Raw genomic sequence first — 16,268 nt, 5'->3', positions numbered from 1 at the left:
GTTCCAGACCAAAATCCATTTTAAAACAAACACACACCCTCCCCCAGTACCTATTTTACAAGCCTAAGGGAAACATTGGCCTCACTCCAGGTCCTGGAGGCCCATCTTGTTGGCTGGCATGCACGTCTCCATGCCTTTGTAATGCCTTGGATTTTGTTTCCCACAAAGTCAATACACTTAAGTTTGCGATTGCTTGTATCTCTTCTCGATAGTAGATGATGAGGAATTACTCACTGGCAAACTCCACCAGTTATGCAAGCTTTCAGTTAGGCAGCTTTGTTCTTGTTATTTCAAGTCATAGTGTCGCATTTGCCAAGAAGTCCAGAGGAAGCTTTGCTGGTAGGCATCTGGCAGGCATCCACTGGGAAGCAGCTTGTGTCCTGTGAGTATCCTTCACTCCTAAAGAATGTATCAAGAAAAGGGTCTCCAAAGAGTGCAACTGAACATAAACTTAATCCAAGGAATGTGGAACCAGGAAGGGGGCGTGTTTCCCCTGAAATCTCAGAAATTTAAGTTCATAGGTTGGAGGAGGCTTTTTGTGTCCACATTTCTGTTTAGGTTTGCAAGTCAAAGCAAAATGGCCTGTTCCTCTGGGCCTCCAGATCCTGACAGCGTGGCTGCTTCTGCTGAATTCCATTCGAGAACAAGTTGTACCAGACCATCAAATGGATGGGGTATTACATCTCATGTTTTCAGAGAACATTCCCTTGCAAAGTAATTTATGTTGAGGAAAATGCCTAGTGGAAATGAAAGGGATTCAGGGGGAGTTGGGTGACATTCAGAGATGTCTTCACCAGGCTTTAGACATCAGATGAGTCCCTTTTCTTTAAGATGCTTTTGCCACAAAGGCACATGGCTGCCTGTCTGTTGGTCTGAGGCACCATCTTCTGGTACAAGAAACACTGGGTTTGCGTCTGATGTGGCCTTTTCTTTTTTTGTTTTTCAAGATATGGTGTCACTCTAACCCAGGCTGATCTGGAATTCACTCTGTAGTCTCAGGCTGGCCTCAAGCTCATAGGTGATCCTCCTACCTCAGCCTCCTAAGTGCTGGGATTAAAGGCGTGTGCCACCACGCTGATTCTGTTGCTTCTGCCTCCATCCCACTAAGGGACATTTTCAGATCAACATATGGATTCCTTGCATATTTTCCCTGTTATATTGTGGTCATTTCAGGCTTTTTCTACTGACAATCTCTTTGCCAGAGCTTAACACATTTCTCGTATCTTTATGTAATTAATGTCTCCTTCATTTTGGAGATATTCTGTAGCCAAGGCTGGCCTCCAGCTAACACAGAAAACCTCTTCCAACCTCCTACCTCAGGCTGCCAAGTGCTTTGATCATAGGTGAATATCTTCTGCTTGGCACTTACATCTTTACTGTTCCTCTCATTGAGTTGGTGACCTTCCCCTCTCTCCTTTTCAACAAAACAAAACCTGACAGTCTTTCAGCACCGTGTCAGAAAGACCAGTTTGCTATTGCCCAGCCTTGTTTTGTTTCAGCATAGTTTCTCCCTGAGAATGCTCCTGGCTACTGACTTCCATCTTGTAGGCTAAGTCACATGCCATGGCTGGGCCGTTGAGGCTCAGAGACTGTCACTCGGCATTGTTGAGCATGATAGCTAATCGAGTCTTGTCCTGTGAGCTTTAGAAGTTGCTCTCTGGGATCAGTACCAGGAAAAGAAGTTTTTACTAAGCAAATTAATAGTCTCTTCTAGACTTGGTAAATCATGCAATGGGTTGTTTTGTTTGTTTTTAATTAACAGGTAGGAAGTTTCAAGCAAGTATATGTAAATAAGAGCATTTCTTACTTCATTTTATACTCTTATTTTACCACCATTGTTCTAGATTACATGTATTTGTGAGAGACAGAAAGAGAATGGGCGTGCCAAAGCTTCTGGTTGCTCTAAATGAAATGCAGGTACATGTGCCACTTTGTACATCTGGTTTTACCTGGGGAACAGATAATTGAACCCCCAGCCAGCAGACTTTGCAAGCAAGCACCTTGAACCTCTGAGCCACCTCCCAACTCCAAACATGTTTATTTCATCAGAAGCATGAAATCTCTTCAGGGGTGACTTCAGGAAACATGAGAGCTCTACAGAGTAGGTCTGGGGTGACTTACACCTCACATTTAGTCCAGCCATTAGAAAGTCTTTATCATTCCCTAGCAAACAATAAAATGTATATCTGTATTATTTAGAAAAATAAGATATGGTTGGTCTTAAGAAGGCATGATATTTCAATGTTATCCTGCTTAAAAAATAGCACCAGAGCCAGGCATGGTGGCGCATGCCTTTAATCCTAGCACTCAGGAGGCAGAGGTAAGAGGATTGCCATGAGTTCAAGGTCACCCTGAGACTATAGCGTGAATTCCAGGTCAGCCTGAGCTACAGTGAGACCCTACCTCAAAAAAAAAAAAAAAAAATCATCAAGGTACTGTTGGAGATGGCTCAGAGATTTAAAAAAAAAATTAGTCTATTTTTGTTTGTTCATTTGAGAGAGAGAATGAATGAATGAATCATGAGAGAGGGAGAGAGAATGGGTGTGCCAGGGCCTCCAGCCATTGCAAATTCCAGACACATGTACCCCCTTGTGCATCTGGCTTATGTGGGTCCTGGGGAATTGAACCAGGGTCCTTTGTCTTTGCAGGCAAATGCCTTCACTGTTAAGCCATCATCACTCCAGCCTGATTTAAAGTGCCAAGATTAACTTGGAGTTGGTATTGAGACCAGAGTGACAACATAATGCTGTCATTGAGCACATTTCGTAGCCAGCATCAGTATTAAATTACTTGGTATGCCCATCTATAAAATAAAAGCCTTTGAGAGATAAAAGGTGATTATATGACATGTCGCAGGTTGTGAGGAAAGTGCTTTGTGCCATTCTTATAACTTGGAAGTGCTGAAGACGGAGATAATTGTATTCAGTCTTTTGCTGCTGAGTGCAACAGAGAAGTGCTTTGGCCTGGTTGGACACGACAAGCCCCCATCACCAATCCGTGTGGTTAGGAGCTTAGTGGAGAGTTGAAATCTGCATATGTGTGTTCTGAATGCTTGGAAAGCTACACAGGAGACTTCATTCTGTTGAAAATGATGTTAATGCCCGGGATTACTACATTCTCCTAGAAAACACGGGGAATACCAGAGAACTTTCCAAATTACAAGGATTAGCACAAATTTAGGGTATCCTGTATACATGCAGAAGAAACAAAACCCATTGATTAGAAATGGGTAGGCTAGGACTATTTCCTGAAGCTGAATTTCGAGTTAACTTTTTTCCTTTGTATATGTGTGTAGTATGTGTGATATGGTGTCCTGTATGGATGGTGTATGCACATGTGTGTAGGTGCAGATCTTTTGTGCCTGTTGGGTATCTTTCCTCTCATTCCCTTGAGATACAGTCCCTCTCTAAACATGGAACCATGATTTATTTTTTACATGTTCCTGCAGTTCTCCGGTCTCTGCTTTCCATGGGACTGTGGTTGCAAGCATGCATGGCTACATGGGTCCTGAGGATCAAGGTGGTCTCAGCTCAGGTTCTCATGATTGTGGCAAGCGCTCATGCCTAAGGTGGGAGGTGAAGATAAAATGGAAGCAATATAGAAAGTACAATATTTAAATGATTCCCATTTGTAAGAAACTAGGCACAAATATATGACACATGCCTTTAATCTCAGCACTGGGGAGGCAAAGGTAGAAGGCTTGCTATGAGTTTGAGGCCAGCCTGAAACTATATTGTGAACTCCAGGTCAGCCTGAGCTAAAGTGAGATCCTACCTCAGAAAAGAAAAAGAAATCAGGGCCAGAGAGATGGCTTAGCAGTTAAGCGCTTGCCTGTGAAGCCTAAGGACCCTGGTTAGAAGCTTGACTCCCTAGGACCCACGTAAGCCAGATGCACAAGGTGGTGCATGCATCTGGAGTTCGTTTGCAGTGGCTGGAGGCTTGTTGCACCCATTCTGTCTCTCTGCCTCTTTGTCTGTCTGTTGCTCTCAAATAAATAAATAAAAATAAAAAGGAAAAAGAAACTAGTCACAGGTAGAGAATCATATTTGCTTTTCTTTTTCTATTTTTGACATTTTCATCCTTGAATGTAATGTAGTTTGATCTAATTACTCTCCCTCTCATTAACACCCTTTTCCTCATTCTGATGCTTTTTTTTTTTTTTTTTTTTTGCTTTTTAAGGTAGGGTTTTACTCTAGCCCAGGCTGACCTAGAATTCACTATGTGGTCTCAGGGTGGCCTCAAACTCACAGTGATCCTCCTACCTCTGCCTCCCGAGTGCTGGGATTAAAGGCATGTGCCACCATGCCCTGCTCGCATGTCTTTTTTTTTTTTTTTGGATGGGTAATATTTTTTTAAGTTTTTATTAGCATTTTCCATGATTATAAAAAAATCCCATGTTAATTTCCTCCCCCCCCCCACTTTCTCCTTTGAAATAAAATTCTCCATCATATTACCTCCCCATCACAATCATTGTACTTACATATATACAATATCAACCTATTAAGTACCCTTCTCCCTTCCTTTCTCTTCCCTGTATGTCACACGTCTTTTTTTTTTTTTTTTTAAACCCATTGAGTTAAATGGGGGTTGTTTTTATAGTCATGGGTGGAAGTTGATTTACTGTGGAATGGGTAATTTCCCAGTGGCTGCATCACTGAAGAACCTGACTCCGCTGCTCTCAGCAGCTATTAGCTGCCATTGGCTGCCAGGAAGTTCTGACAGGCTCAGTCTTGTGAGGGGGATGGAGAACCACAGCTGCTGTGAGCTCATGAGTCAGTGGTCATGTATCCAGAAGTCAGCATTTCAGAGCCCTTTTCTTCATCTTCTAGTTCTTAAGTTCTTCAGTCTAACGCTCTCCCAACTGAGCTATTTTGGTGCGTTCTTACTTTTTAGGGGAGCAGGGGGTTTGAAGCAGGATCTCACTGTAGCCCAGGCTGACCTGAAATTCACTCTGTAGTCTCAGGGTGGCCTTGAACTCACAGCAATCCTCCTACCTCTGCCTCCTCAGTGCTGGGATTAAAGGTGTGTGCCACCACGCCCTGCTTGTTCTTAAATTCTTTCAAGCCCTCTTTCATAAGGTTCCCTGAGCCTTCATGTAGATGTGCTGAGCATACAGTAGTCACCGTAAATAAATATAAGACCTTTTAAAAAAATCATTACTTATTGGTGGTGTGAGTATGCACGTGTGCACCACTTTTTGCAGCGAGCTTTATGTAGGTGCTGGGGAATCAAGTCCAGGTCAGCAGGCTTTGGGAGCAGGTGCTTTGTAACCACTGAATCCTCCAGCCCCTTGCATGGACTTGTGTTCCAGCAGGTCTACGTCTAAAAATAAATGGATGTATCTGAACAAAGTCATCAAAGTTTGTGTACAAAAAATTGGTGGGTGCTGGAGATGTATCTCATAAAACTGGACATGGTAGTGCATACCTATAATCCCAGCACTCAGCAGAATTAAAAACATCTTAAAATGGATAAACAACTGCATCCTTAAAAAATTTGAGGTATTAGTAGTTGAAAGTTTTCTTGAAAAACTCAAAATAGCAGCAGGGATCTGGCTCAACAATTTTTCAGGTGGGATTGATTTTTCACCTATAAATGTCACAGGAAAGAATTGAGAGAAGAGAAAGAAAAGACTCTTAGGTTGAAATCAACACGAATTCTTAGCAAGGTGGCAAGGGAGATGGCTCAGTGGTTAAAAGAGCTTGCTTTCAAAGTCTGCTGGCCTGAGTTCGATTCCCCAACATCCATGTAAAGCCAGACACAAAGTAGCACATGTATTTGGCATTCATTTACAGTAGCAGGAGACCTTGACATGTGTGTATGCATGCCAAATAAGTAGATAAATTAATTAAGATAAGGTTCCACTGGGCACGGCAGCACACACCTTTAATCCCAGCACTCAGGAGGCAGAGGTGGGAGGATTATCGTGAGTTCAAGGTCACCCTGAGACGACATAACTTCCAGATCAGCCTGAACTACAGTGAGACCCTATCTTAAAAAAAAAAAAAAGTTCCTACCAAGTACTGTGAGTAAACCCCCATAGGAGCCGGCCTGGCACAGGCCTGTGACAACCTGGAGAGGAGGCAGCAGCAAGCTGAGGTCCTGAGTTTGCTCACCAGCACCCATGTAAAAAGCCAGCATGGCCACTCATGTGATCTGAGCCCTGAGGAGTCCCTGGAGCTGCAGGTCCGGGGTTTGAGTTCCCTGCATATGAAGAGGGAGAAAAGGCTCAGGAGAATCACATGAAGTGTCTACCAAGTCCTCGTATACAGGTTAGAGTGCAAACGGCTTCTTTCAGCTCTAGAAGTGTTAGCTTGTTAGGCATATATCATTTTCTTTACAATAAATGCATAGTGTTTGATGTGTCCAGTTGTGACTTACCTTTAATAGCACTTGGAATATACTTCCTTGGAAGCATTTTGATTACAGTTGTTAGGAGATTAAATGCACCTAAATGAGCACTGCTGAGTTTTAGAGATTTTACCTCATCACTAACATAACTGAAATGTTGAAATGACTTTATTGGGAATCTCTGAATCTTTTCTCCTGAGTGACTGGAGACGCCAAAAGGCACAGTTGGCATGAGGTGGTATCGACATAAAATCCATCTGTGTGGCACCTTTCAGGTTCAGCCTTCAAAATGTTTTCAGATTTGCTACTGTATAAAATGCAAAGATAGGGCTGAGATGGAGCAAAGACTCACATAGGAAAGTATCTTGGTTTTTCGAGGTAGGGTCACACTGTAGCCCAGGCTGACCTGGAGTTCACTCTGTAGCACTCGGCAGAGGTAGGGGGGTCACCTTGACTTTGAGGCCACCCTGAGACTACATAATGAACTCCAGGCCAGCCTGGGCTAGAGTGAGACCCTACCTCGAAAAACCAAAAAAAGAAAAGAAAAAACAACTGTAATTTCATGGTATTTTAAACTTAAGAAAAGTATATAAACAGAAGCAAAATTTTGGAAAATGCTTTCAGAATGAATATTTATGAGACCTTTTTTAGACATATATATATATATATTTTTCTTTATTTGGGAGAGAGAAATAGGCAGAGAGAGAGAGAGAGAGAGAATGGGCATGCCAGGGCCCTCCAGCCACTGCAAATGAATTCCAGATGTGTGCACCCCCTTGTGCATCTGGTTTACATGGGTCCCAGGGAATCGAACTTGGGTCCTTTGGCTTTTTAGACAAGCACCTTAACCACTAAACCGTTTCTCAGCCCTATGAGACCTTCTTGACCTGACAGTTGACTATTGTCAGTTAATGTGGTAGATCATCCTGTAACCATTCTGGGGTTCCTATAGTATGAGAAAATGCTCATCCCAAAGGTGATGATTTAAATTATTTTGTAGCACATAAGCCCATGTGTCCTGGTTTTCTTTTTCAACAGCAATCAGAAATGGAGACTGTGCACCTGTTTATCCCGGCCCTGTCAGTCGGCGCCATTATTGGCAAGCAGGGCCAGCACATCAAACAACTCTCTCGCTTTGCAGGAGCTTCAATTAAGGTACTGTTCTCCTAACCATGTCTCCAAGCAAATTACAGAAAGGTGACTCTTCATTCCACTTTGTAATTTGAATTGAAACTGGCAGGCTGCAATCAGGTGAGTTAACTTCTTTCTCAGAGAAATCAGTATGGGGATTAGCAGTCCCAGGCTGGAAGGGCTCTGCCCTCTCTGGTACTTAATGAGTTCCTTTCAGTACATCTTCCCCAGTGTTTCCCAGTCAGGGCTCTAGCAGTCAGGTCTCTCATCTGGGGATACAACCAAGCCTTTCCCATCAGGAAATTTCCTGTTAGCTGCTATGGGATATTTCTCTCTCTCTCAAATATATATTTTAGTTATTTATTTGCAAGCAGAGAGAGAAGAGAGACAGAGAATGGGTGCACCAGGGCCTCCAGCCACTGTAAACAGACTCCAGACATATTTGTGCATCTGGCTTTGGGAATCAAACTTAGGTTGTTAGGCAGGCAAGTGCCTTAACCTCTGAGCTCTCTCTCCAGCCCACTGTGGGATATTTATACCTGTAATCCATTTTCAGAACTTGATCAGGCCAGGTGAAACTGAAGGGGCAGCAGAGAAATCTAGTCTTATACTGTTGGCTAAACAATTTATAGGTGGTCCGATCCTAAGAACCAGAACAACTAATGTCTGCCGTGGTATAGACTTCAGAGTATGTTCTAAGGAGTGTGTATTCTGGTGTGCAGAAGCAATATCACATGAACATAGTTTTCAGGAAAACATAGGCTACAGAGGCTTAAATTGTTCATAGTTTTCTTTAAGAAAATGCCAATCTGAAAAGTTTTGATTGTGGTGTTTTGACATAGGGTCTTATCTAGCTCAGGCTGACTCTGAACTCATGATAATCTTCCTACCTTAGCCACCTGAGTGTTGGGGATTATGTTTGTTTATTTGTTTTATTTTTTGGTCTCACTCTTCTTGCTCTAGCTTAGGCTGACCTGGAATTCACTATGTAGTCTCAGGGTGGCCTTGAACTCATAGCAATCCTACCTCTGCCTCCTGAGTGCTGAGATTAAAAGCATGTACCATCCTACCTGGCTTTATAAACTTAAAAAAAAATTTTTTTCTTAATGTATTTATTTTACTTGGCAGAGAGAGATAATGGGTGCACCAGGGCCTCCGGCCACTGCAAATGAACTCCAGATGTGTGCTCCTCCTTGTGCAACTGGCTTATGTGGGTTGTGGGGAATCAAACCTGGGTCCTTTGACTTTGCGGGCAAGCGCCTTAACTGCTAAGCCATTTCCCCAGCCCCAAACATGTAGAGCTGGAGAGATGGCTTAGCAGTTAAGGCATTTGCCTGCAAAGCCAAAGGACCCAGGCTGAGTTCCCCAGGACCCACCTTAGCCAGATGCACAAGGTGGGGGGGGGGCGCACGCGTCTGGAGTTCATTTACAGGGGCTGGAGGCCCTGGTGTGCCCTCTCTCTTGCGCGCATGTGTGCTCTCCTTCCCTCTCTCTCTTTCAAATAAATACATAAAAATAAAATATTTGAAAATAAAAATATATTATAAAAAATAATAAAAAGTATCTTAAAGGACATAATATATTTATTATACAACCCATAAATTCCACTCCTAGATATTATGTAAGAAAAAGAAACTTGGGCTGGGCATGGTGGCACACGCCTTTAATCCCAGCACTTGGGAGGCAGAAGTAGGAGGATTGTGGTGAATTTGAGGCCACCCAGAGAGACTATATAGTGAATTCCAGATCAGCTTGAGCTAGAGCGAGACCCTACCTCGGAAAACCAAAAAAAAAAAGAGAAAGAAATGAAACGAAACTTGGGTTAGTGCACATACAGCATTGCAATGTTTACACCATTTTTACTGATAACTACTCTCAAATTAGAAACCAGATGGTCTCCTAGTAATAAGTAGATAAAGTATGGACAAAAGGTGTTTTTCTCATTCTATACAATAAATAATACTAAGCAATGAAAAAGAACCAACTAAAACAATTTGGATAAATCTCATGTATTGTGCCTTCAAGAATCTAGACTCAGGAGAAATCTGGATATTGTATTGAAGGGAGTCAGACTCAGAAGGCCACACAGTTTGATTCCATTTATATGATAATTCTGGAAAAGATGGAGCTATAGGGACAGCAAAGAAATCTGGTTACTAGGCATTGGAGTGGGGGAGGGGCTGAACCAATAAGGTGCAAGGAGGGCTGGGGCTAAGAAAGTGTTCTGTATTTTCCTGTGGCAGGAGTTACATGCACTTGTGTCACCTCATAGAACCAGACAACAAAAAGGTAAATTCCATTGTATATAAAGTTAAATAACTTAAGACCCAAGCAAGAATCACTCTAATAGACTTTCTTGTAGAAAAGGCAACACACTCAAGGACTATGAAACCCAGCCAAACTAAGTGGGTAAAGGACTTTTTATTGTGAAAACCAAGTGGTGGAGCTGCAAAGATGGATCAGCTGTTTAGGCACTTGCCTGCAAAGCCTAAGGACCTAGGTTTGACTCCCCAGTACCCACATAAAGCTAGATGTACAAGATGGTGCATGTGCCCAGAGTTTGTTTCAAGTGGCTAGAGGCCCTGGTGCACCCATTCTCTCCACTGTCTATGTGCTTCTTCCTTTCTCTTCACCCTCTCTCAAGTAGATAAAGTATTTAAAAAATGACCAACTAGTGACTTGTTTTGGAGTTAAAAAAAAAATCAATCTTGCTGGACGTGATGGCGCACGCCTTTAATCCCAGCACTCGGGAGGCAGAGGTAGGAGGATTGCCATGAGTTCAAGGCCACCCTGAGATGACAGAGTTAATTTCAGGTCAGCCTGGACCAGAGTGAGACCTTACCTTGAAAAAAAAAAACAACAAAAAAACAATCTTTAGCTGAGTGTGGTGGTGCACACCTTTAATTCCAGCACTTGTGAGACAAAGGTAAAAGGATCACCTTGAGTTTGAGGTCACTTTATAGCTACGTACATAGTGAAGTCTAGGTCAGCCTGGGCTAAAGTGAGACCTGATCTCGAAAAACAAAGAAGTAACTGTTGATCTTTGCCAGGCATGGTGGACATGTCTTTAGTCCCAGTACTAAGTGGCAGGAGTGAGGCCTGGGTCAGCCTGAGCTAGAGAAAGACCCTACCTCAAAAAAAAAAAAAAAAAAAATCATTCTTTGACACATGCTCACACACACACACAAGAAATATGGTAGGTTGGTTTACCTGCCAGGGGAGATACCATGATCAAGAATTGGATATCTGGAGCTGGGAGTGCTTGCTTACGCCTTTAATCCCAGCACTCAGGAGGCAGAGGTAGGAGAACCGCTTTGAGTTTGAGGCCATCCTGAGAATACAGTGAATTCCAGGTCAGCCTGAGCTAGAATAAGACCCTACCTCAAAACAAAACAAAGAACAAGAATTGGATATCTGGGCTGGAGAGACAGCTTAACAGTTAAGGCACTTGCCTGTAAACCTAAGGACCCAGGTTCCATTCCTCAGAACCCATGTAAGCCAGATGCACATGGTGGCGCATGTGTTTGGAGTTTGTTTGTTTGCTAGAGGCCCTGGCACGCCAGTTTTCTATCTGCTTCCCCCCCCCCCCGCCACAAATAAATAAAATATTTTTAAAAATTGGATATCTGAGGCTTAGATCTTTCTTTCCTTTAATGAAGGTCTTCTAAAATGAGGCTGAAAAATAACTGTTTCTAAAATGTCTGAAACCTGTAATCTAGAAAACTCATCAACATTTTTAATACATAGTCCAAGTTTGCATGTGGTTAGATTTCCATATGAATTCCTGTATTAGGTGTATATTTTTGCTGTCAACAAATTGCCTTATTTCTTTAACATAAGCTTGTACAAGTAGCTTAGTTACAGGACATATATCTTTTCCATGCTTTGAGAGATAGAGACATTTATACTCTTTTATTTTTTTAATTTTTTGTTTTATTTTTATTTATTTGAGAGTGACAGAGAGAGAGAGAGAGAGAGAGAAAGAAAGAAAATGGGCGCACCAGGGCCTCCAGCCACTGCAAACGAACTCCAGATACAGGCGCCCCCCCTTGTACATCTGGTTTATGTGGATCCTGAGGAGTCAAGCCTCCAACCGGGGTCCTTAGGCTTCATAGGCAAGCACTTAACCCTAAGCCATCCCTCCAGCCCCACATTTATACTCTTAATCTCACCATATATATGAGTGCTCATAGCCCTGAATCACTATCACTAATAGATGTATTTTAGCCAGGAGTAGTGGTGCATGGCTTTAATCCCACCACTCAGGAGGCAGAAGTAGGAGAGTTGCCATGAGTCTGAGGCCAACCTGCGACTGCATAGTGAATTCCAGGTCAGCCTGGGCTAGAGTGAAACCCTACCGCAAAAAAAAAAAAAAAAAAGTAAATGACAGGAAAAGGCTTATTGAAACACTGTGGAATAATAGTCAGTGATCATTTTCAGTGGCAGAATTTGGAGTGACACGCTTTTGTTTCCTGCTCTTACACAGTAATGTTTGTTATTTTGCAAAGTAAGAATTGATTTTTTTTTAATTTTTATTTATTTATTTGAGAGCGACAGACACAGAGAGAAAGGCAGATAGAGGGAGAGAGAATGGGCGCGCCAGGGCTTCCAGCCTCTGCAAACGAACTCCAGACGCGTGTGCCCCCTTGTGCATCTGGCTAACGTGGGACCTGGGGAACCGAGCCTCGAACCGGGGTCCTTAGGCTTCACAGGCAAGCGCTTAACCACTACGCCATCTCTCCAGCCCTTGATTTTTTTAAATATTTTATTTATTTGAAACGGAGAGAGAATGGGCACGTCGGGCATCTAGCAAACGAACTCCAGATGCTGTGCCATGTGCATCTGGCTTATGTGGGTCCTGGGGAATTAAACCTGGGTCCTTTGGCTTTGCAGGCAAGTGCCTTAACCACTAAGCCATCTCTCCAGCCCAGAATTGTTTTATGCATAGCAAATGTCTAAGAAAATTAATTTTTTATTTTTGTATACTTTGATAAAGAAATAGTAAAAAGTTTCAAGAGTACAAATAGTTTTACAATGAAATCCAAGTTTTTCTTCCACGTGACCTCTAGTTTCTGGACTAAGGAAATGAATTCCTTGAATCCATAGTTTTCTAAACTTTTAACCTGAAAGCTAAAGAGGGTCCATCTCCAAAAATCTCCTGATGCAGGACTCCAATGATGGAACGGATGTACCACTGACTCTGAGTGGAGGGTAAAGATCTGGAATGACTCCTGTCAGCGTCATCCATTGGCCATGCACCCGTCCTTGGCTTCAGGGGCAACAGGGATCCTGCTCTTCCTTCCCAAGTTTTCTGCCTGCCACTTCCTCTCTCCCCACAAATTTCTTTTATATATTTTTGTTTTTGTTTTTTAGGTTTTTCAGGGTCGGGTTTCACTCTAGCCCAAGCTGACCTGGAATGTAGTCCCAGGGTGGCCTCAAACTGACCGTAATCGTACCTCTGCCTCCCATAAGCAATGCTGGGGTTAAAGATGTGTGCCAACCCTGCTTGGCCTGCCTTGGATTTGTATGATTTCATGCACTCGGAAAATACCAGTTGGAACTTCCCTTTCTCCTGCTCAATTACTATCAGTTGTTACATGTTATTTCAGTAGGCATGCTAGGGGACAATTTACTAATAGCCTTTGGTATGTGAATTTAACAAAAAAGTATACAAACAGCTCAAGAAATCAGCATTCAAGCTGGGAGAATGGCTCAGTGGTTAAAGGTGCTTGCATGTAAAGCCTGGTAAGCTCCCCAGCACTCACATAAATCCAGGTGCACAGCATCCACACATGCATTGGAGGTGCTTTGCAGTGGCAGGAGGACTTAGCATGCCTGTTGCACTCTATCTCGCAAATAAATAATGTTTTCAAAGCTCCAGTTTTCTTTCTAAATTTTAAGTCTATGGGATTCAGCAACCTTGACAGTGTTAAAAGCATTACCTTTCCTTTGCAAGTTAAAAAGGCCGTGAGTGCGGCAGCAGAGCCAGAGCATCCTTGCGTGCTGTGTCTATGGCAGGAAGTTCAGGCAGTTTTTATATAGGTTCACCAAGGACCACAGCTTGAGTGCCAGTGATATATGACATGGGACACAAGCAACAGACACACTCAGCTCTCTTTCTGGCTCTGTTAGGTATTTGATTCTGGGCCAGGTCACTCCTTCAGCCCTCTATCTTCCTGTCTGTAAAAGGGAGATAAGTTGGCTGAGGGACTGCATAAGGAATTTGACATTAGAGCCAGGCACCATTTAAGTACACAGTACATAGTGGGACCCCTGCCTGATTGCTTAGTTCACATTAATCACTGCCTCTCCATAATTTCCTTCCAGAAGGCCTTTAATTCTACATTTCAATCAGTCATGTGCAAATGTCAAGCTAATTGGCCTAAGGTTTCTGTCAGTGACACCAGATCGTATCATAACCATTCGGTGATGGGTCTGTTACAGATTGCACCAGCGGAAGCGCCAGATGCTAAAGTGAGGATGGTGATTATCACTGGACCACCAGAGGCTCAGTTCAAGGTACGTGCTCTGGAGTGTGGGCACGACGCCAGTGAGATAGCACCACCTTCTCACCTGAATTCTCCTGAAAATGCACCTCATACTCAATGGAAAGAATCAATGGAAATCCATACCTAAGATCAGAGTGGAGCCGTACCCCAAATTACACTTCATACAATAAGCCAAACCTTTTTGAGTTCTGCAGTAGCTATCGGCTTTACCTTACTCCCAAAGATTCAGGATACAGTGAGTTCCAGGTCAGTCCAGGATAGAGTGAGATCCTGTCTCTCAGTCTCTCCCTCATTATTAGTGCTACTGGTGGTAATGTTCATCTCACTCTGAGTGAATCAAATTGACGTCACCAAATTCACGGCACATTCCTTCCATGCGTAATTTTAATCATTCAACTTTAATATGGAATGTCTTATCTAATGTAAAAGGCAACTGCTGAATTCTGTTATTTATCCAACACCCATATCTTGGTCCTATGTACCACTTAGCAACTACATCAACTATTTAACCTTAAACACTATTTTCCTTAGCACACACACACACACCCTCCATCAACCACTTTGAGTGTGTGTTGGAGAGGGGTGGGGGATAGCTGGTGTTGAACCAGAGCCTGCCTCATACATGCAAGGCACACACACTACCACTGAGCTCCGTCCTCAGACTTCTTCCCACCCTCTGCCTCTCTTTAAACCATCAGCTTTTTTTTTAATGCTTTTATTTGGGCCGATAAAAATTCAAGGATACTTTCACTTCATTTACAGAAAGGATTTAAAGAAGGTCTTTTGATACGTGGGTGTGGTTGATAGGCTTATGTCGAAGTACAGAAACTTATTTACTCCCAGCAGCCTTGTGCTCCAGGCAGATAAGTTTTAAATTGGTAGTGTTAAAAGTTGGGAAAAGGTTGTGGCTCAGTAGTAGTCAGAGCTTGTGCCTAGCATGTGAGATCCCCAGCATCTCTCTCTTACACACACACAGAGAGAGAGAGAGGTGGGGGGGAGAGAGGTACGGAGGAAGAGAGAGTTTTCACTGCTGAATCTTTGCGGTAAGTCACTTTTAGTTTGAATTTTTTTTCTTCTTCTTTTCAGGTAGGTTCTCACTCTAGCCAAGGCTGACCTGGAACTCATTCTGTAGTCCAGGTTGGCCTCAAACTCTTGCCTCTGCCTCCTGAGTCCTGGGATTAAAAGCGTGTGCCACCACTCCTGGCTTAGTTTGAAATCTTAAAAAGTCAGCTTATTTCTTAAACTTTTTGCTACAGGATCTCACTCTAGCTCAGGCTGGTCTTGATTCTCCTCCTTTAGCTTGCTAAGTGCTGGGCTTACTGGGGTGAGCTATTATGCCTCTCTGTAGCCTCTTGAAAACTGGATTACTTGGCTAGGATTAAAAACCATATTTTAATTGGAAACACTCCTGCGCAGTTTCTAACTGCTCCTTGTGAGCCTGGCATCACTGGCTATGTCATTGCTTCCTAGTCTGTATACTGAAGAAAAATGCCATCAATTTCTTATTGCCAGAGGGGAGGTTTTTTGTTAAAGACTTAAAACTTTTTTTTTTATTTGAGAGAGAAAGAGGCAGATAGGAAGAGAGAGAATAGGCATGCCATTCTTTCCATCTCTCCAGCCAAGAGGAGAGGAGGTTTTTATCCTTTAGGATTGGAGTGTGAATGGCCCATTTGCCCATAAAGGTTATTTTTCATTAGTTACTACTGATTGCCTTTATTTTCATCAGAAGTGTCTGGCTTCCTTTTTCTTAGTTGACATATATAATAATGAGCCTCATAGGATGTTTTCATACACCCCTGCCATTGTATGTGTCCCTTTTTCACAAGTGCCTCGCTTGCCTTGTCTGTAACGCATATGGTTTCATTGCCTTCCCGGGGTCCCTGCTGTCCGACTCCGGCTGTCACTCTCCCTGCTGCTGCTGTACTACGGCACCACTGCTGCACGCGCCAGGTGCCAGGCAGCCTTTAAAGCTAATCACTGACCTTTTGTTTCAAAAGTATACTAATAGGATTTGTTATCTGTAGGCTCAGGGAAGAATTTATGGAAAAATTAAAGAAGAAAACTTTGTTAGTCCTAAAGAAGAGGTGAAACTTGAAGCTCATATCAGAGTGCCATCCTTTGCTGCTGGCAGAGTTATTGGAAAAGGAGGCAAAACGGCAAGTACTTCAGCAAAACCTGTGCACTGTTATGAAAGGGAAAGCGTTGACAGGTACTTAGGAGTTCCAAGTCCCTGACTTCTGGCTAATTTATAAAAACCAGGGCCTTCTTGACCAAGAT

At 42.9% G+C, this 16,268-nt stretch overlaps 1 protein-coding gene across 2 annotated transcripts in view; it reads left to right on the top strand.

Annotated features, from left to right (window-relative positions):
• Igf2bp3 (insulin like growth factor 2 mRNA binding protein 3) overlaps positions 1–16,268 on the top strand; it is a 180,993-nt gene that overhangs the window by 161,630 nt on the left and 3,095 nt on the right. For both annotated transcript variants that reach the window (XM_004652816.3, XM_045135802.1), the window contains 3 exons: positions 7,390–7,506; positions 13,927–14,001; positions 16,016–16,147. In XM_004652816.3, the coding sequence (XP_004652873.1) occupies positions 7,390–7,506; positions 13,927–14,001; positions 16,016–16,147 (324 nt within the window). The remainder of the gene's footprint in view (positions 1–7,389; positions 7,507–13,926; positions 14,002–16,015; positions 16,148–16,268) is intronic.

Source organism: Jaculus jaculus, chromosome 16 (genome assembly GCF_020740685.1).
Source record: "Jaculus jaculus isolate mJacJac1 chromosome 16, mJacJac1.mat.Y.cur, whole genome shotgun sequence".
In the NCBI taxonomy this organism is placed as follows: domain Eukaryota; kingdom Metazoa; phylum Chordata; class Mammalia; order Rodentia; family Dipodidae; genus Jaculus; species Jaculus jaculus.
Note: the sequence above shows the minus strand (reverse complement) of the source record. Positions and strands in the feature narration are given on the sequence as shown.